The sequence below is a fragment of the Rhopalosiphum padi genome, chromosome 1 (assembly GCF_020882245.1).
Source record: "Rhopalosiphum padi isolate XX-2018 chromosome 1, ASM2088224v1, whole genome shotgun sequence".
NCBI lineage: Eukaryota > Metazoa > Arthropoda > Insecta > Hemiptera > Aphididae > Rhopalosiphum > Rhopalosiphum padi.
In genome coordinates, this window is record NC_083597.1 from 78,145,608 (window position 1) to 78,169,926 (window position 24,319).

The 24,319-nt window shown below is 26.3% G+C and overlaps 1 protein-coding gene across 1 annotated transcript in view; it reads right to left on the bottom strand.

The window, feature by feature from the left end:
• The window catches only part of LOC132918950 (RNA-binding protein Nova-1), a 50,785-nt gene extending 35,703 nt beyond the window's left edge, over positions 1–15,082 (bottom strand). The window contains exon 1 of the mRNA XM_060980310.1: positions 13,952–15,082. Coding sequence (XP_060836293.1) covers positions 13,952–14,522 — 571 coding nt within the window. The 5' untranslated portion in view covers positions 14,523–15,082. The remainder of the gene's footprint in view (positions 1–13,951) is intronic.
• Between the last annotated feature and the right edge of the window lie 9,237 nt (positions 15,083–24,319).

The window sequence follows — 24,319 nt, forward strand, 5'->3', positions numbered from 1 at the left end:
AAAACTTTTTCCTGCAGGTTACATCTTACAGCAAAATGTTTTCAAAAGTTTCTATTTAAGAAGTTATTTTATCGAACTTATTTCTGCTTTTTTTCTGTGACACCGGATTTATTTATTTACTTTATTGAAACTAAAAAATCCAAAACGCAATCAATATTGTTAATCTAATTATATGTTCAAAGGTTAAGCAGTTGATGTTCATTATATAGAATCCAATATAACGAGTACAAAATCTATTATATAGAGCTTTGAAATGAGTTTTAAACCGTTCAAAAAAACATAATAAATGAAGAGATAATTTTAATTTATATTTTACTGAAGTATCAACAAAATCAAAAAGTTATGTCAATATAATAATATAACCTTAAGCTTTAAGGTTGTATTATCTTAAAAAAAAACATCAATATTATACGAAAAAAATGTATACGATATACATCTTATTCGTCACTTGGTCAATGCACATAGTAATAAACATTATAGTATATTCGCTATAAAATTAGCTATATATAAAATATGTTATGTAAATAGCGAAAAAAATTTAAGCTATATAGATATAGTTATCTCTTTGACCTGACACCCTGGTGTCATCATGTTTAAGAACGATAACCAGAATTAATTACCTATAATACCACTATATATTTCTCGATATTTATTGGTATTTTATATGAACAACAAAAAAATTAAATATATGTAATAATAAGTGATGTAAAAAATTTAACAAAAAAACCTCGTAATGACGAGGTTGTATAACAAAACGCGTGGAAAAATATTTCCAGAAACAATACTCGGTAAAAAGAAAAAAAATATTCATGCGCTTCATGACCGTATGATAATTAGTCACGCATAGAAAAATATCACAACGCGCTGCATAACCTATACGTTTCGATTAATTATTTATTTGTTTAATTACTAATTAGATGTTAAAAAGTAAAGGCGCGTGTACGATTTGAACACTCTTGGGATTCGATAAGCACTGCACCACTGCACGTGTGCGCGTTTGTTATTTTATGTCTTGAATGTTTGCCCGTGTCATTAAAAGCCTCGACCTTGTGCGAACACACACACGCACATTGAATATTACACATGTATTAAACCGATTCAAACGCACTGGCACAGTTTTCACAGTGGCGTTCACCGACGACTGGTGAAAGCATTTATTACCGAATTTCGTGTTTACCGGAGATATTTACACCGTTTACGTTTCGTCGACTACAATAATAATGATTATGATGTGATATAACATAATCATAATAACACTAACACGATACAGGGCCGTCGCCGCTGCACCCTGCAAACGTGTACGGCAGTCGGCAGAAGAGTGTGTTTATTATACTACCGCGGCCGTATATACACTATACAGCTCGTCAATATATACACCTATGTCCCGTGTAATACGCGTCATAATATTATATTATCACATTATTAGAAACCTCGTCGCGGACGACTGCACAGCACCACCCCGAGTGACGAATGGCGGTGATAAACACGACGTCGTTAATTGAAAAGCAGCTGTGCAACTGCTCTGCGGAGTGTTTCGAAGTCGCGGCCGCGTAATAACAATATGTAATATTTTAATAACACAAAATATCGATATGTTGTTACGATACGTCATTATCATATCGTAACATCATCACGGATGACCAATTCCCGAAGCATATTAAGCTTTAATAATAAACGCCCGAAAATACATTAATACACAAATATATAATAACAAATATCGTAGTGTATAGAATCAATACAAATCTAATAAAGAGATAATAAATACACAAAATGCTTAAACATTTAAAGTGTATAATCACAGTTTTACATATTAAGTATACATTCATGTGATAGTATAACGATTAACGGGCTTGATAAGTTACGATGCTATCACGAATTTTGGCACAAAATGAATAAAACAAATCTACATTTTAAGTGTTAATACGTGAAGCCAACAACATATCAATAAACGTAAAGTAACCGTAAAAATGCTGTACTTTGATAGATAAAATATTGAATGGTTCCTGTAGAATTGAAGGAAGAAATCGCCAAATAAATGTAGTAGGCCGTATGGTGCAAAAGGTGGTAGGTTACGAGAAATAATTTTTTGCAACCCCCCTCCCGTCCAAACTAATTTTAGTTCGGCATCACTATCGGGGATATATGTGGTTATCGATTAGTCATTACTGATTAGTGATTACCTATTATTACAGGTGAAAATTTATAATATTTAAGTAGCGTATAAACATTTATTTTGTACACACGCTCAAGTTGTTTACTAAAAAACAGCTTGAAATTGATTTCAAATAACTGAACCGTATTCAAGTGCCGTATTATATTATAATAATATTATGTTATTCTATGTGTACACGACGACTAGCCACCGGCCGCCTTGGACAAATGTCCGCGGCGTGTCGGACGAACAATGGCCAAATAATAATAATAATATCGTAATATGCATACCTACATGTCGTATGTTACCAAATTTTACAATAATAATATGATAATATACGACTCTAATTTCCTGTGACCCGTACGGCGTACCTATTCGTATATAATATCATTGTGATATACATAATATTATTATTGTAATGTGTGTACCTATATATATGATATTGAGTATTATTGACGGAGGGCTCAGCGCGTACACACACACACACACACACACACACACACACACACAATACAATCATCGTAAATTCGTAACGTGTTATATTATACAGCCGATATATTTTGTGGCGCATACGGCCTATCTATTACACATTACACGCCGCGCGCTTCGCACAATCGTACCTGCACACGATGTTACGACGATATAATAATATATTGAATTTGTTAGTATCATCGAACGGTTAACAACCGAATTCTGTGCGACGTGTGTTCGTCGTCCAAACCACGGCGGCTGGCACACGGCTCGCGTAATAATAATAATTATTATATTTGTTGTTGTTGTTGTTGTTGTTGTTGTTGTTGTTGTATTTCTGCTGTATAGCTGATTTGTTTGTGTATAATGTGTACACATTTTAATCATTTTGACATTTTTTTATGCTAACGAATTGTAGCAGAGCAAACACAATCGATATTATTATATTTTATATGGTAAGTTATGTGTTGGCGTGTGCCTTAACTAAATTCCCGACACCGATATACTTGCTGCAATTCATAAGTAGATAATAATATTGTCTGTTCCGGGAAAAATAATATTTTCACCTGTATTTATCGCAAACAAACCGAAAATACCAGTATTATAGACGGCTTGTAATAATCAATTCCATAATCTTTTTACTCAATTTATATAATTTATTATGCAAAAACCATTTTTACAAGATTCTATTTTAAAAGAATAACGCTCAAATTAGAATAAAGTTTATCATTCCTAGGAAAAATAAAACGGTATTATCACAATGACGAAAATGTTAAAAACAATTACTTTATACCTAAGTTAAAATTTAATAGTTATTTTCCACCAATAATTTATTTAAGTATTTACTGTTTAATATATACAGTTTATACTATAATTAATAAATACGTCTATAACTCAGCGAAATTTGATTAATAATACAAAAGATTATTGCAAATTTAATTAACCAGGATTTAATTTTAATTAAATCTTATTAAAATATGAGTTTCGTATTTTGTTTGCATACAAAAAAAAATTTATCCTGATATTGACAATGGCAACTGTATAAAAATCATTAATTGAGAACAAAATAATATCATAGGAATATAAAAAAAGGATTTAATACTAGAATTTTCAAAACCGAAGAAAGGTTTTATAGTTTTATTCCTACATATGTTTTGATTATTGACGTGATATTTTCGGTCGACATGTTAACTTCATATTTCATCGACGTCAAGACCATATTTATGCAAGAACATAATTATGGAACATTTGGACTGGTACTGCTAGGGAGGATCCACCGACAATAGACAAACAAAATTAATTGTATTTATAACTGTATTTTTTAACTCGTTAATCCTGAGTTTCAACGATATTGTTTACAAATTTTTAGAACAGAAATCGAAAAAATGTTTATGAACACTTCGATAAAGTTTAACTTAAAAGATATATTAATGTTATAAAATAATTAATAAAATCAAAAATATAGATTTTTTTTAAATATTTATACTTTTTAATTTGTGTAAATTATAACATAAATAAACATACATTTTTAAAAATGTGTAGTGTTCTTGTATATTAAATAATATTATGTTATAATTAATACAATTTTAGTCAATTTAATTATTTTGTTCACTTTTATTCTTCATATTTTACCTAAATTTGTGTTATATCTACACAATTTTAGTTACGAGTATATTTATTTTTTATGAAAACGTGGTAAATTTTTATTCGAGTTTTGTCTCGAATGTTTTTAATACATCGACGCCATAATTAAAATATGACGTGTGATTTTTATGAGTGTAAAATGATACCGATCCAATTCTCGTGCCAGGTTCTAACATACATTAGTTGCTGCCCTGTCAAAAGCACAAAAAGCATTCAAGTATGTTTCCACTAACTTATATTTCAAATGAATAATTGGAAATTTTAGAATTTATAGTTTGAGGGGTAAAAACAAAATCAATATATTAAGCTGCACTATCAACATTTATTTTATTCTATGATGCAAATAATATATACTATATTATACTAATAATATCACAAATTCAACATAAATAACCAACTAAATAATCCAACATATTATAAGACTTCATAAAAACTAAATTCATCCAAATGCCACAATATAAAGTATTTTTAGTTATATCTCATACCAAGCGCCTTACTGACCACCGACATTTTCCGCTAAATTATTCTAATTTCCACATTGTCAATATAGTACCTATATACGGGCTATATGTACAGTACAGTGTATAGTATACACCATGAGAACATACTATGCTTCATTGGTATTGATAATATCTAATTAGAATTTCCTTGAAAAGTACAAAACATCAATGGAAACTCTTAATAAAGATCAGAACATTGAAGTACAAAACAAATAGAAGATGAATAACTTCAATAACAATCACTTGGTATAAATTATCACGAAACCTTTTTCACTTTTTTTTATTCGCTGATATACTCAGTTAGTTTGCAATAAACTTGAAAGTTGTTAAAAAACAGTGTTTTTGCTTTTAGAAGTAAAACTTAGTTTAGTTTTATGGTTGTACACGTCTAAACTTTTGTAACGTTTGAACAAAATTCACGTCCATATACTTTGAAAATGTACAAAACACCGTTTATTTAAAACATTTCGACGAAAGATTAAAATTATGTCATATTGATATAAAAGTTTTCAATGGTTAATAACTACGAATCATATAGTAACAGTTACAATATTCTCACATTTATAAATTTTTTTTAAGTTACAGTTCAGTTTTAATAAATTTTACAGATTTTGTTATCATGAAAGCATTACTATGAAAACAAACAATTTCATTGTAATCCAAACTTTAAACGTGTATAAACAAACATTTAAAAAAAAATAGAGGTTTTAGAATTTTTTCATTTATATCGAGAATGATGATGATGATGGACTGATAAATCAACAGTTTATATAAGCTACTGTTTGTGTGTAAAAATTTATCGTATCCAACCAGCCAATTATTATTCGCTAATGGCTAGATGGATACTTTTAATAAAAATATAATAATAAATAATTATTTTATTAATAATTTAAAATGATATTGATTTTTAGTGGGTTAATTAAATAATATTCTTCATTAAAAAAATATACCACAATCAATTATATTTACTATTTATAACCATAATACATATTATCGCACACTGATAACAGGTTTCAAGAACACGTATATTATGGTAATTAAGAAAAATCATATTATTATGGAAACGAAGAAATAATATAATTTTTTTTTTGCTCTTATATTAAATTTACAAGAATTTTTTATAAAATAAATTTCCCCTTGAATTATCTACCTATAGTTATTATATTTCGATCATTTTTTACAGTTCATGTCAGGTTAAATTTCAATAGTTCGCTAGTGACTAGTCCATCATCATCATCATTATCTATAAAATGCACCACCTAGCTACGTTTAATGACATTATTTTTTGAGACACAAGGTACCAAAACTCAATAACGCGGGTGAACCAAATTAAAAACGTTCATAGAAATATACTTATAATGATATTTATAAACGTGGTTACAATTTGAAGAAAATTTAAAAGACCTCCTGAAAAAACTTCTATTTCAGTAGACAATTATATACATCATAATAACTATGATGCCACGCTTCATTTACAGCCATGTAAACTTTTTAGATTAGTATGCATGCTCTTGGACAAACAATATGCAAATTACTCTATGAAAAAAGTTTTGAATATTTTTACTCATAATTTAACTGCCGTTGTATCTCATCACGCTCATTCCCTCTCCCTCTCTCTCACTCACCTTCTCATACTATTGTTATTTGCCAAGCTGTTCGAACGCTTGTCATATATTATGTTAATATTTATAGGCTTAAAAATAAACGAAGAACGACAAACTCGTAACCAAGCACTATTTTCTACATATCTACCTATACTGTCTTTTTTTCAATCTGCTTATGAAAGTATAGCGCTTTATTTTAAGTCATCTAACGCACATGTAGGTAGTGTATGAAAAAAAAATATAGTTTTAATTGAAATTATACAATTCACACAAAAAGTGACATTTGTCTAGACGTTTTGAATAGTTTATTAAACCCACATGAATGATATAATATTATATAATATAATATAATACATTGTAAAGAAGCAAACGGAGCGAAAAATTCATATTTAATTACCTATTCAGTTAACCTGTCACAAAGCACAATTGTGTTGGAACATTAGGCAATACGTGGGCAAATTACTAATAATAAAATCTTAAAGGTAAAATAAGTATTGCAACCTAAAGGTAAAAAGTGGTATTATTCTATGACAACATTTTTAAATATTTAAGTCAAGCAATAAAATTTGTTTTTTTTTTTAGCTAATTTTTGTCTATTATGTTGGATTAATATAATACAGGTAACAACTGAATATAAGTATTGTATAAGTATGAATTTAAAAAAAATTGTTGTTTTCTTATATAAAAAAAACTATTGAATTATAAAATAAAATTTCCATGATAATACGATTACATAAAAGTGTTTTTAATTATTTTTATCGATAAAATCACGTAACCACAAATATTTCAAGATGACTTTAACTGTTCTTATATTTATAAAAAAAAATATTTTTTTCATTTCAACCTAAACAGAATTAATATAATTTCCACGTGAATAATAATAGATAATAATAATAATAGATTGATTAAGACGTGCAATACTGTAACAGTAGTTTAAAAACCGCACTATAAAAAACTAAAAAAACACTCACGGTATACAGAATTTATAATATGAATTTATGTGTGAAATATATACTTATTATATATTTACTATACAGACAAAAAACATCCACGAAAAACATTCATCTTGTATACTTATACAATAACCAACTAAAATAGCATAGGTAATACTTTAACCATAATTTCATATATTATGCTTCTTTTTTGTTTACTTTAATATCTTTTACAGTCTACTAAAACAATAAATAGTTATTTATCTCTCATGTCATGAAAAAAAATCTTTAGGATAGCCGACAGGTTGGGTTAAGTTAAATTTCATCAATAGGTATATATTCAATTCTAGTCGAAATATTTAACGTCTTAAATATGTATTTATATTTATATTAAATAATTGTCGATATTATTAAAAACACATATTAAATTGTGCTTACTTACAATTTATGTTTTAAATTATTAGTGAACTCATACTACACTAAAATGTATATTTAAAAAGTTACTATAATATTACGTAATCATATACTTATTTCTAAGAAGTATCAAGTATAAACATATTGTATGAAGACAGCAATATAACACTTATGTATATACTATACTTATACTTAACAAACGATAGAATAAGTACCCTTTGTAATTTGTATAATAGATTTCCAATTTATACACAAATTTTGACATTTGTTTTTATTGAAAACTGCATTGAATCTAAGCTATATAACATATATACTATAATGTCTATAATACACCTATCATATTTAATTCAACATTAATATACAAATATACAATGGTAGAATATATATTATATACTGTACATAATGAAAATAAAGTTGTTTCGCAAGCAATATTTTTAGCATAATTGTTTATACATCTAACGAGAAAAGATCACACATTTCTATTATATTTTATGTCAACAATTTAATGTGATAAATAATATACCTATATAAAGAATCAAATCAAAGAAATTTGCAACACTAGATCACCTTGTGATAAATTCAAATATAAAATAAATGATTCTGCATAGGATTCTTAAGTGATTATCTACATCTGTCTAAAAAATCGTTCTATTTTAGTAAAATTATTATGTATATTATTTTGTAACTTTTAATAGGTAGGTATGTATAAGTAGGTATAATTAATTAATTAATATATCATAATATGTTAAATTCACACGAGTATTAAATCTAATATTAAAAATATAAAACTCATTAAGAATTTTATTGAAAATATCATTAATTCGTAAAATTATTATTTCATAACCTATAGGTAAGCGTAAAATATAATGAATTATTATTTATTCATACAAATAAAAAAAAAAGGGTTATTCAAATGTAGCATTATTATTGATGCTTTTTAAAATAAACCTAACACGGTTTGGAAATCACGATGACTCAATGACTATTAACTGATATTGTTCAACAATAACAGAACATAATATAAAATACACTATAATAAAATAGTGTTATAGTATAAATTTAAAACAAAGTAGTTAGTATGTTTTTTTTTTTATAATATTATAAATATCGATATATAATTATTATCTAAATTAAGTTTGCAATTTATACAGTAAAATATTTAGTTGCAAACTATAATTTAATATTTAATTTGTTATTGTAATTTCTGAGATACATCAATATTTAAAATTTAAAACGAATCGTAGAGTAAATCATCAACTAATTTAATTATAATTAAATAATAATTACAATATAATATACCTACTTAAAATATTATTTGACGTTTTTTAATCTAATTTATAAAGAAAAAATATATAGTATAGAACTAAGTATTTTATAATAATATATATGATTAAAAAAAAAAACCTTCATAAATTACTAAATTTATAATACATTTATGTACTAAAATCATTTATAAGAATGCTCAATTTACGGGGTATAAGTTTTATACAGCTGAAATATTATTCTAAACATATATTATATTAGAACATAGAAGAACTCCGAGGTCAAACATATAATACCAATGTATACATACTTTCAAAGTGTAGCACTTATAAACACTTAAAAATATTATGCATTTATAATTCTGAAATATAACCTACTTAATATCGTAGTTTTTGAAAAGTTTATACTTATTAAACATTTTTAATTTTATAGATTTTCTTAAAATACATATTTCTAGTGTGAATGTTTGAATGTTGAGGTTCTTATAGTATATTAGTTAATAGTCATAAACACATTTTACGCGTTTGTAAAATGTGTATGTCCGCGTATGTCCTCGTAGTTTACATATTCCTAATACAGTAAATGCAGCGTAATATTTTTAAATATTTATCTTTTTATGTCTTGAACAAAAATAAAAAATAAATTAAATCGAAATATTTGTATTACACACTATATTGTATTTATTATTTATGGTGCCATACAATAAGTAAATAAAATAATTCTTTAAGTTGTTCAATATAATATGCTAACATTTATTATCAATCTACAAATTATAATTAAATTGATATAAAAAATCAAAATTAATATATTTGATCATGATGCTTAAAACTTTATATGTGTAAATTTCCCTATGAAAGTTATAAGGGAATTCTCAATATTTTATTTCTATTTTTTTAATACATAATAATATTATATATATATTGTATATTGGTACAATAAGTATGTATGTGATGTATAATGAAGAAAAAAATATGTTTCACAGAATAAAAAACCCACCCATTAAAGAAACTTTAAAAATTCTAGAATTCTTATATAAAAATATTACAAAATTCATATTAAGACATTAATTATTGTTTTTTATACTATGAGACTTATAGTTTTCATATAACACATAGCTTTTTTTTAAATCACTGAATTCTTAAAAACCAACAATCTTAACCATTCAAAAATTACTTAAATATCTCACTAGATATAACTTATTAAAAGGTCATGGGTTAATATAAAAAAGAAAAAAACTAATAAATAAACTATTAATTATTAGCATTTGTTATTTATGGCTATTCTAAACCTATCCGTACGACCGAAATACTGACAGATCCTTCTGAAAATTAATCTTTCTAAATATTTTTGATTCTGATAATTTATAAAATAAATTGAATAAAACATTAATATTATAAAATAGCTATGAATACACAGTACCTTCGCTAAAATTGGTAGTGTTATCAATCTTTGTCTTTAATAACGTTATTACTTATTTTGTATTAGGTACTATAATTTATCAGGATTTGTAATAGATTTATGTAGATAACTCTACTTTCTTATAAATCATGGTCTCTAACATTATCAGCTAATAGATGTGTTTAATAATTATAAATTTAATTTAATTTCCCTCTAGATGTTTAGAAATAATATGTGAAATATAACATTATAACCTATGGAATTAAATAATGTAAATTTAATTACTACGATTTGAAATATTATTAAATATAGTACCTACCTATTTGGATATCAGTAAATGTGTTTCCTGCACAGCAACATAGTGACCTTTAACCATTGCAAATGTATATTCTTAAACGACTATATAGTACATAAATACGTAGTTAAATTATAAAATATAAAGTAAATACAAACAAGAGTAGAGTGAATGTGTATTTAATCCAGTATAACTATTATTAAATCATCGCTATCAAATAAAAAATTATTAATAAATAAGTATTTTTAAATTAATGTAAATAATTATTATATAATTAATCTTAAAATAAAAACTACTATTCAAATAGTTTACAAAAAGAGAATTACAGACGTTAATTGTAATAAAATTAACAATTCAATAAAACAAAAAAACATCTATTCTGTCCTCAAATAACTGTAAAGTACCATTTAAATATATTTTCTAGCTTTCATTAAACATTTTCATACACGTTTCCAGAATCAAAATAATATGTATTCATCGTTTCCATTATATTAATACATTTTATTTGCAAAAGAAAGTACAATCGTTTGTGTTAAAAATATTTTTTAAGTCCAATTAATGATAATAAAACAATCAGGAAAAATCAATAATAAATTTAACTAAGGCATGTAACCGCAGTTATATAAGTACGGTTTGTTTCACTAAATGATATTATGCACGAAATGGTTTTTATTACTAATAAACGTTACGACGATATAACAATTCTTAAGATTTTACGATTACTCCGAAGTAGATAATCGACTGTTTTAAAATGACAAAAAAATAAATAGATCAAAGAAGTAAGAAAACAGTTTAATATCAACATTAGTCTCAAATAGATCAAAAGGAAAAATAATAAGAATTAGATTAGCAAAACAACTAACACTAAAAAATATGCATGTAAGTTAGTAAAACATAAGTTGTTGTAGTTAGAGATTCTGCATATAGATGAAAAATAATAATCTAGAATAAATAGGTATTTGGTTAATAACATTATTATTATTGTCGGAAAATTAATTACTAAAATCGGGGTTTTTTAAACCCACTGAACATAAAACATTTCAAATTAAAAAAAAAATTGTTTGCGGGTTGATTCAGTAAACAATGATGTCACAAAAAGTTTAAATGTTTTAAAAAAAAAAATATTTTTTAAAGTTTTTACTTATTTAAATAACAAATTTATTAAATTATTATCCAAAAATGGAACTTTTTAGAGAATTTTGATTTATAAAAATACCTATACAATTTTAGTTTATTTCATAATATCAATAAATATTTTAAAATTGTATAAATTAGAAATTCGCAGTAATAATTGAATACAATTTATCATTCATAATTATTAGTTTACGTAGATGAACTGTTTAGCTGACAATTTAAATGGTTTAAACAATTTAATGGTAATGGTATGTAATATGATTTATTTTTGTTTACAACAAATATTATTTAAATGTATTTTTACTATATATAACCTAGTTATATATAGGTACATACATTATACCGATAGATTATTAAAACAAATGTAGATCACGTTGTTTAAAAAGTAAAAATTAACAGTATTCGTGTAACCTATTATAAAAAATATATAAACATAATTATTTGTAATGTATTTACTTTTAAAATAGGTATATTAACTGTACAAGTTATAACAACAAATATTGGAAAAAACCATTGCAACTAATAGCAGTAAATGTATATTAAATAATTATTCAAACAACTTTTTATGATTTCAAGTTTTTATATAAATATGTACTTATAATTATTTATCGTAAATTATATTCTGTACCTATAACAATGCATATTCATTATTATTATAATAACAAATTGTATTATATTTATATATAAGTATAAATAATCCCCTATGGGCCTATCGGCGAAATATATTACATATTATTATGTGGCTTATGAATTTTATGAAGGGATTTTAACTAGAGAGTAGGTAGCTAATCGGTGTATTTTAACAGATAAACTGTAGTTTAAAATAATAATGGCCCATAAATGTCTCAAAATTAATTAACTATAATTTATAAATAATAATAAGCAATAAGTAATAAAAATTTATAACGTTTCTTAAGTAAAAATAAATATTATATGAACATTTTAAAATAAATATAATCTTATTTTATAGGTATAATTCAGTATTAATTGATTTAACCGATTAAAATGTTAAGGAAAAAATACTTTACCTACAGTATTTTATTTATTACGCAGCATGTTCATGTACGTTATATTAAATAAATTTAATCTCATCTATACCAGAAAAAAAATCATACAATATTTTGTTATATTAAATAAGAGGCAAATAATAATAAAAAATAAACAAAATGTTTCTAGATTCTATTAGTTATTTTGGGAATTTTGTATAATATACAAATTAAATTATTTTATTTGCATTAATATGTAATATAAAATAAAATAAACATTAATAAAGACCCTCCTAAAAATTATAACCAGTTTTTTTTTTTATAAATAGTTAATAAATATAAAAATTTTACATAATATAGTAAAATGTAAATTGAAATCTAAGTTCCAAAATGTTTCATGTATGTAGATTGTTTGAAAAATATTAACCTTTTCTCTAAAAAATAATCAATATAATTAAATACTTAATTAAACTGAACAAAAATTGCCATACTTGAAACACAGGTATTATGACATTACGCTAAAATTATATTTACAACGCCTTAGGGATTTCGAATACTGAATAGTATAAGTTATAAACATTCGTGCAAGGTTTTTTACGTTAATAATCCATATTTATTCATATTTCAATCGATTTATTTATTTAATTTATCATATCATATTGAACACCAGCTATATAGATATAGTTATGATACAAGTTTTTTTTAACTTTGAAAGTAACGTCTAGTTTCCGTAAATAAACTTACAAAATAATAACAATAATGTCTGATCATTAAATTTAAATGACGATAACGAAACATAAATTAACTAGCAATACCTCATAATTAATTGATATTTGATAAACATTTATAAAGATATGCTTATATTATATTTTGTCATTAATATTATGTTTCTAAGGTTTTTTCGTAGAAATAATTTAGGAGACACTAAACGTAAAATATAAATAGGTACCTAAAACCTAACCTATTGAGGTTCTTTTTCAATACTATTAAAATTGTATTTTTTGTAGGTACCTATATTAAGCCGGAATAAAATTGATAATATAAAAATATACGTTATGTCCGAGGTTAATATAATTTTTTGCGCGATTTAATGGTCTTATAACTGGTGTACATGTAATTAATTCAAACGAGTTACATATTTAATTAGACGTGTCTTACCTGTAACGGACGAGCAGTGTGTTCTTTTGACATTTGCACCGTCCAACGTGTCCTGTAACGGACGCTTCCTGTTCTCGACCGCGTGCTGTTGCTGCAGCTGAAGATGGTGATGATGTAGATGATGATGAAGATGATGATCGTTAACCGGTGACGCCGGGCACGCGTCCATCATTTTCACGTCCCCGGCGGCGGCGGTTGTCGTGAAGCAACGACCGCCGATCGACGGCGTTAACGCCAACGATAACGGCGACGACAACGATAACGGCGACGACGACGACGACGACGACGACGACGAAGACGACGACGATAACGACGACGGCGATGATGACGATAACGGCGACGACGACGACGGCGGTGACGGCGGCGACGACAACGACGACGGTAACAACGGCGAACACATACCGGCGCCGGCCGCGGCCACCGAATCGAACTGCATCGCGTACAACATTCGCTGGCAAAAGTAATGGTCAGGCGCCGACGCCGTGGCCGCGTACAGCTCCGCGCCATCGGCGCCGCCGAACATACCGCCACCGCCGGCACTCGTCTGCGATGTACCGGTCAAAAATTGCATCGCGCCCGATTCGTTAATTTTCCTCGTGTTACGATCGAAAACGAAAATTTATATAAGAAAAAAAAAAATTCGAAATTGCTATTAATAATAATATAATAAAATGATTATTATTAAAGTTATAATAAACTCTGAATCACGCGAGTCGTTATCGTTGAGCAACTGATGACGACTGCTGCTGCTGCCGCTGCTACTGCGACGACGATGTCGTTCTGTTGAGCGCGGTCAGGGTTAACACGTGTGCGTTACACGAGTGTCCGCGTGCCCCGGCGAGTAACTCGCGACCGTCCGAAGGTATAATATTAATTTATATCATAGCAATAAAAATACGACGATGATATTATTTATTATTATTATTATTATTGCTATTGCGCCGCGCGTTCTTCTCTCCTGTTGCCGTTTATTGTCGTTGTCGTCGTTGTTGTTATTATTATTGTTGTTGTTGTTGTTGTTGTTGTAAAGCCGGTTGCGCGCTGATGTTTATGACGACGACTGCAACGACGGACGATCACGCGGTGCATGCGAGTTTAACGATTAGCGCGCGCGACCGGTGTGCAGCGGGTCCGCGCTCGGTGGCTGCCGATCGGCCGGCCCGCCCGCCCGTGCCCTTGCCGCCAAAAGACCTTGCCCGCGCCGACCCACTCCCCGCCCTCACCCCTTCCACCCGTGCCATTAGACTACGCGAGCCACCGCCGCGACCGCTCGTCCGTCGGCCGGTCGCGGGTAGGTCGTCCGACCGGTCGTCACCATCGTCGTCATCGTCGTATCGGACGATCGGAGAACGCAAACCGATATGACACTTGAGGGAGTGGGGCGCAGACCGTCGTCGTCGTCGTCACGATCAAGGGCACTCGCCGCACTGGGCAAGGGCCCGTGCCACCGCCACCCCCCTTAAACGATATTTCGGATTTTTTACAATAATTCAATCCAAATGTTAATCACTTTTATTAAAAACAGTAATTATTATCAACGCTTAATACTCACATTATACGCGCAATAGTGCTATAGACGCCACTCAGTGTTATATTATACCTATTTACTTCATCTTATATTTATATGCCGTTAAACGAGACATGTATGTGGAGCGAAACCCCACCCACGCGTGGCCATGGGGCTTTAGCCTTTACCTTCCGCGCTGTACTTTTAAATTTGTGTTTACGGGGCAGAGTACCCTCAATCGATAATTTATATAAATTATTATAATATTACATGGAACGTAAATTTATACCCTTCCAAAATATTTTAATTATCGACGTAGCAAATTGGTTAAAATATTTTTCAATTTATATTTCAAGTTTTTGAATCCAAAAAAAATGATAGTTTATTGTTAGGTTTTAATTTTGGACTTCCTATTAGTATACTTACTTCTTAAGTATTTTACTTTAACAATTAATACAAATGATAATAAGAAAACAGTAAGTATATGCTGCTCTTGAAAACGCTCATCACTCGCGAGCTTACAATAACTTTAAATAAATAAAATAATAAAACATATAAGCTTAAAATATGCGTAATATAAACATATAATATGAGTTTAATATTTGAAGACCGGAATTTTATGCAGCGTGCACCTGAAAAACGTTCAAAATTAAACTGTTGATGACTTAAAAACTCTAGAACTAGAGAATAATAATAGTTTTAGCGTAGATACTTCAATTTATATTTTCATAACTATTATAATTTATAATTAGATAGGTATTTATTTTATATTATACCGATAATATTTTTATTTGTAGTAGGTATATAATATAATATATAAAGCATACACAATGTAATATAATTCATAGCATTTTATTTAAATTTATCATCGTGTATATTTCTAAGTTTTTTCCATGGAGAAAAAGTGTATTATAAGATTTCTTTCTTACGTCCACCTAGCCATTGCGGGTAGACTATTCCTAATAAAAGTAGCCACCCATCTTTATACACGGGAGTTGTCACATCTTCTTTATTTCTTTTTTTTCTTTTATTAAGATAAGCCATGTCGTCTGAACCATTGGCTGACAATATTGTACTTTCACAATTTATATTAACATTGTTATCTTTATGGTTATATCGTAATTAGTATTATATTAAGTCTAACGACAGTGATAAAGAAGTACAAACCACAAATAATACCTGTATTAATATAAAAACGTATATTTTGATGAAATCCAATTTTAAATATGAATTTTAATTCGAAAACCCTGAAATTTGCTTTTGTATCTGAGTTGGGTCCGAGATAACATTTATGATAAAGATAAACTACTAATTGGGTCCGACTATAAAAACGATAACACATTAGTTAGATCCTACTATAAAAACTATGAAAACTTACAAGTATTGATAATAATATTATATACCTTACTTACATCAATTTATTGAAGTCTTAAAAAACTATAAAAATCGATAGTTACATAAAAATAAGTGGGCAGAACAAATGAAAAATTATTTTATTGAAGAAAAAATGTCGGAAAATGTATGAGTAAAATAAATAGATTTGACTTTGTAAAAGCACTATCTTATAAATTTTTACCAACCATGTGAATTTGTTTAACCATTTTATACCATTGTAATATTGTATACCATTTTATAATTATTTACTATAAATTGGAAACTTAAAAAAAAATACATTTTTAATAATAGGCACCTATGTTCTAATTTATAGATCATTGGCAGTCCTAAGCCTGTAAAAATGAAAAGGGAAATGTATTCTCCATGACCCCAACTAGAGTAGTATATGAAAAATTGTGGGACTCAACTAGTATACTACCTGAAAAACACCGGGACCTAACTACACTAAATAAAGGTCTTGCGGACCCAACTAGTAAACGCCGAAGTTTGCAATCATGAACCAAATAAAACTTTGTTTAAATTAATCTACTTCACTTAATTCGGATGTATAACTCATTTCTATAAAATTTGGTTCATATGCATTAAAAAGTTCAAAAAGTTTGAACCGTACGGGAATCCTTTCTTTATAATAAAAATCATTTATATTATTATATTATTTAAAATACGCACTTTAATGATATGTACAAGAAGAGGGAAATTTAGTGATTCGTAAAAATTTGGTAGTTCTAAAAAATAATTACATAATATATTATATAAGTATATAACTTACGTAAAATATGTAGGTATTTTACTTTTTTGGTTGTCCTAAGATAATCAATTATATCAATATTGTAAGAATATACAGTAAAATTCATAATAATATATATAATACACGTAAAAGTTTTTTAGTCCCCTGAAATAATATTTTTGATTCATAGCATAATAATTAAAATCATTATTCATCGTTAAAATACATGATTTCGTTCCAATTATAAAAAATAACTATGTATGTATATTTTAGATTTTTTAGTTCCAGTATAAAATATTTATAAATATTTATTTAGGATTTTCAAACCTTAGACCTTTAAAATTAAAATTAAAGATTTTATAAATTTTTTACTTTAAAACAACGTGATTTGTATTCTTATAATAATAATTTAGTACAGATATAAGAACAGCTTATGTGGAATTTCGTATTAAATTAGAAATAGGAAAATTTCTTATGCCTAACTTCAAAAAGAGTAAAAATATTTTGAAAATTATATCATGTATAGAAAATTATAATATAACAATTTGGTGAACATTTCAAGTTCAGTTTTTTTTTCAAATTAAAAATTGTTTGAGGAGAAATAATTATTTTATGAGTGCATAACTATTTCCGTTAAAATTTAAACTTCAAATAGTCATTAACATTATTTTAACTATTTGGTAGACATTTTTTTAAATATAACTTATAGATTGTAAAATTTTTAAAAAAACTTTGTATCAAATTTTAAGTATAAACAGCTAATTTTATAACAGGAATTTCTAACTACAAAATAATTTTTAGTTTTCAAAATTTTAATTTTAAACACTTATAAAACAATTTTGTGACTATACATTTTTTAATATTTTTTAAATATGAAATAAATCATCACTCATAACTTTATATTAAATTTTCAAGTATTTTTACACATTCATAATTTGTTTTAAATCAAAAACTAAATTGTCTATAAATATACACTTAGTGAAAATTAAAAAATTAATTTAGTCAAAAACTCGCTTTGTGTAAAATTCTTATTTTTCTCCAAAGTACTAACAAGGTCCAATTTACTACCAGAAACTACCTCCTAAATGGAAAATTGATACATTTTTTTCTGCCACGAAAGGGGATGATAATAGAAGAAATAATAGACATCATCATAAAATCAATACATTCGTCATTCATTGCTCTGCTTATAATTTAAAATAATGTGTAATTTACAATCAATCATCATAGTGAAAACATTGAGAATCACAACTCATTATATTATGTCGAGTTGCAAAACAAAATTGATTAATTAAATCATTAATGTGCACACAAATTTAATGGACCAATAATGGGCCATTAAATCAAATTTAAAAAACTATCAACTAACTATAAGTACATGATTCGTTATATGTTAAGTGTTGGTTGATATAATTCAACAATATTGGCACAGTATATTAATTTTTACCATGGACCTTATTTTCAATCATTATATAAAATCAAAAACCTTCGTGATGATATTATATTCATTAGTTTTTTTACTTTATATAAAAATTTGTATTACATGATATTTTGAAAATAAAAATTATATGTATATTACAGTATGTGAAAATATACGATTTATCACGGAAAATTTAATAAGGTAAATAATACATATATATACAATATACATATTTATTTATATTAAAATATATTATATAATATTATGAACGAGGAAAATTATCGATTGGATAAAGCTTCCCGCTGGTTTTTGGTCACCCGTCTTTCTCCAATTATATCGCAGCTGCAGAGTGATTACCCAAGAACATTTTCAAACGCCTAGCTTTTAGTCTTGTTTTCGGCCTCAATGGTCTCGTTCCACACGGAGGACTTTTATTGCCTTTTGCCATTAATCTCTGCCGTCGGTCATGCTGTCTATACGAAATATGGGTAGTTATGTATCAAACGCGTGTCCGAATGATACATTTCGACACAATATACCTATAAATGAATGTTACGAGTCATATTAATATATTATATAAACTTTGGAAAACTTTCGGGTTCATATATTTGAGCTAATATTATTTATTTTTAAAACACTGCACACTCAACCGCGTCGCGATTTCATCGAAAAGATTTTGATGTATTTCCTGTCACGTAAACGTACAAACACACTCATATAACGCATCTCTTTAATATTACCACGTCGGTAAACCGAAATATCACATTACAATATTGTAATAGCACCAACCATCAGGCAGCAACATTAGCATCTGTGAAATAAATATCACGTATTTATTTATTATATTATAGAACACACGTGAACTATTTTCTGTTATTGTTTTAGTTATACAATATGTATTTATATTGAATAATATGTAGGTATAGTGTTACTTCGATGCGCCTTTCTGTCTTTGTAACTATTATAAATAACTGTATAATATAACTCTTACAGCTAAAATCAACAGCGTATTAATGTAATATATATTTATATTATATATAAATGTTTAAATAGTACAGTTAATAATTAATGCAATTAAAATATGTGTGATTTTATATTATATTGTATTATATGTATATACATAAATTAACATACAGACTTGTCAATGTCACACAATAAAAAGCTCAATGTTATAGGTACTTTATTATGTAATATATAATATAATATACTTAATACATTTATTATTTATATTGCTTATAAAAAACTCATATAATTTAATTTAAAAACACTAAAGAAATATTAAAAAAAACACCTGTTTCTTATATTATTACTAGTTTTTACGCGCTCCTGTATTTTAAATTCCAGAATTATATAAGTAAACCTTTCGGAATTATACAGATTTTGCAGACTTTTAATTCCTGAATTATAGGTTATATATGGCTTAAAATATTTTTTATTTTTTTTTTATTTATTGTTGTTACTTTAATTATATTTTACAATTTATATTATACTTTTTATAACAAACGAAATTAGTTTAGAGTAGATAGTTAGTATTCATTTAATTTAAAGATTATGTGTATAATTCACCCATTGATAGTACTTCGTTAAATTTAAAATAATACGAAAATTTACAGAAATTCATAAAATAATACTTACAAATATGAGTTTCAGATGTTATAGTTGTATTTATTATATAATATTATGAATTAATTATATATGTATATCGCATAAATACAAATATTTAATAAATATTATAAACAATATGTATTATTTACATAATAGTAATTTATATTAAATGTATTTATAGTTCAACTTTAATTTATTTAGTAATATAATAAAAAAATATTTTAAAGTTACATTTAAAACACAAAAATAGTTTATTTAACAACACCGAATACCTAAAGACTCCTATAGTAGAATCTATTTTACTAACGCTCCCGTCCACCACATTAAAAAAATCCAGATTTTTATGCTCCAAATTTCATCCATCCAAATTTCATCGTATATTTAACGTATTTTTATTCAAAATAAATTTTCTCGGTAATCATAAAATATAAAAATATTATATATGACGAAACGTAAAGTTAACTTTCAAGCGTTTTTCTCAAAATTGATTCTATACTTTCATTTAAAGTGCATTTTTAACGCACTTAATAATACATAATGTACAATTTAATTTTTATTTTATTTTATATTTAATTAATAAAGCAATATTTCTTCTCTTTGACGTCATAAATAATTGTTAATGAAATTAAACACTATGTAATTAGTTACATTTTTCAAACTATTCCTGAATGTGAAAAATACTACATTAATTGCATTAATTATTATTGATTTAATATTTTTATTCAACTGTAATAATATACCATCATAATTTTTCAATAGCAAAATAGTAAACATATTATAAAATAAATACACCTAAATATAACTATATTCAGTACTTACAAAGTCACCGGAATATAAATTAATTAACTATGTATAATAAAGTGTATAAATTTGACAACCATACATACATGTAAAACTAACTAAATATATATACAGAGACATATGCTTAGCTGGTGTATACTTGAATTTCTATACTATTGTAGAATAAATTTTGGATACTAAAAATTATGCACTGAACCAAAAATCGTTGGTAAAATTAATAATAATAAACATTTATCGATTTTTAACAACCATACATTTGTTAAAAGAATAATAATTGTTTTGTAATTGCAAAAATATTATTGAATGTGTTGAGGATATATTTAAAATAAAGATATTCAATTGTTCAATTTACTAAATAAACACATTAACAACGAACACAATAAGTATTAAGCCAATGAACATGCCAATGTAGTTTCAATGATGTGATTAATTCAACCATCATATATTATTTTTAGTGAGTATGTGTTATATTTAAAAATAAATTTCGTTATTACCTTTCGTTCATAACAACACAAATTTTAATCTGAACTTACACAATTGATCTGCTATATAGTCTACAACCTAATTAATTACGTGTGCAGATGTTATGGTATTAACTAGAGTATCAGACAATTAAACTTTGTAAGAAGTATAAGACATGAGTACCAATATTTACCTTAATATGATTATCATTATTTTATACATTTAAATTACATTTTGTTACCAATCAAATTTCAATTAAATAAAATTATTTTGAATATAATAAGAATAAGAATTATTTAAATACATCTTTATTGCATTATGAATACTTAATAATCGAATTCCTAATTCAGATGACAATTAAAAAAAAAAAATACATTCCTACAAGGAAAACAACAGAAAATTTTTTTCTGTTATCATAATAATAAAATTGTTATTCCATATTTAATGAATATTGATGAGTTTAAGATCAATAATTCACTATGCTCGTGTGCTCCAATCCCTTGTAGAAATTGACTATAGTTTTCCATTATTAGTTAAATTGAAACGTAATAACATTAATTTAGCTGCATTAATAAAAACAATCAATATAAAGAATTTTGGTAATAATTTTTGTTTTCAAAACTTGATTGATGGATTAAATTATATCGAAGTTGATGGTACTAGTATATGTACACCAAAGAGTAATAAACAAGTATATTTCATTTTAGGACTTTTTATTGGAAACAATCTTTTATTAAATAGTATAAATGAGTTTTGTAAATCGTTTTCAGCTGATTACTTCTGTAGATTTTACAAAGCTCATAATAAATAAATAAATAAATATATATTTATAAATAATATATAAATCCCTAGACCCTAACATATAAATATTATGCGAATAAAATAATTCATTACTCTGTTATAATGTGAGCTACTCTGAATACATCAATAAAAATAATTTTAAAGTGACTGGTATTTATAGTGAAGCAATTTTAAATAATATAATTTCCTTTCTCATTTGAAGGCATTTGCCATTACAATATGTTTTATATAATGAATTATTATACAGACTTGGTTAAAATATTTTTTTAGAAGAGTTAAATTTTAGGAAACAAATTTTAATTATAGATGCGTTGAAATAAGCAATTATATTTCTTTTTGATTAAAACTATTTAATTTACTTAATAAAAATGTCAACTCAAATTATATTTGTACATTATTTGTCATTAATAGTTGGTGATTTAATTCCTAAGATGATGCTGAATGGTCATTTTCATTTAATTTTCTAAAACAAAATAATATAGTGTTATAACAATATTAAATATTTAGAAGCATTTGTATATTTAAGTGAGTAATAGAGAATTATTTACGAGTGTATATACAACCAATTATAAGTAGCTATATATTTTTTCTTAAAAATTATTTCATACGGTTATTTTTTTTTTTTAAAGCATGAAAACTAATAAATAATAGTAAATTAATGTTAAAAATATACACGTAACAACAAAATTTAATGTTGTAAATTGAAAAATTCCACTTGTATAAAACGTATACTATATAATAATAAGTGAAATTACTCTCTCGTCTACATTCCCCGAGCGACGTGCACATATAATATAATTATCAGCATAAAGAATAAAAGCTGTGCTATTCTGATTGGGCGTCTTTGTTAAAATGATTAGATTACTACGCTCATAATATCAGTAGTTTTATTATATTATATATATATATATATATATATATATATATATATATATATATATATCATATTTTGATAGTAGGCAGTAGCAATATTAAAATTAGGTAGGTAGGTTTATTGTATAATTTCGTCAGACCTAAGCACAACTCTCAACTAATATTCCATATCGTTACGAATTACAATATATATAATAATTATAGATATTAATTAGATACGAATTATCTATGATTAATTATTCATCCCCTATAATTTGAATATCTTGTACTTAGTTTTCATTTCATTTATTTTTAGCCCAATATAATAAACAAGAAGTAAATGACCCGGACGAATGAAATTACGGTTTCCAGATTTGAATACATTATTAGTTCCCACTCCACCCCCGTAACTGTATATACATATTTTTTTATGTTTTTATAAGAATGCTTACTAACTGATCCGAGTATTTTCCTGAAGTACAGTTATTACCCAATGATAGTGCGTATACGTGATAATTTATATAATATACAGCTATAGCAGTAAGTATAAATGTATTATGGCCTTAACAGTGACATCGGCCGTGTACTAAAATATGTACGCTTATACATAAAACCGTTGAAATCTGAATTGTGTAGTTGAACAACGGCTGATCTTCAGAATATCCGTATACTATAGTACGGTTCTGTCTCCTGTGAATATTTAGAATTTTAAACGACGTCCGTATTCCCGTATTTCGTATAATAGAGGAAATATATATAATTCTGCAAAACTAACAATATTATTATTTGCTTCATTTT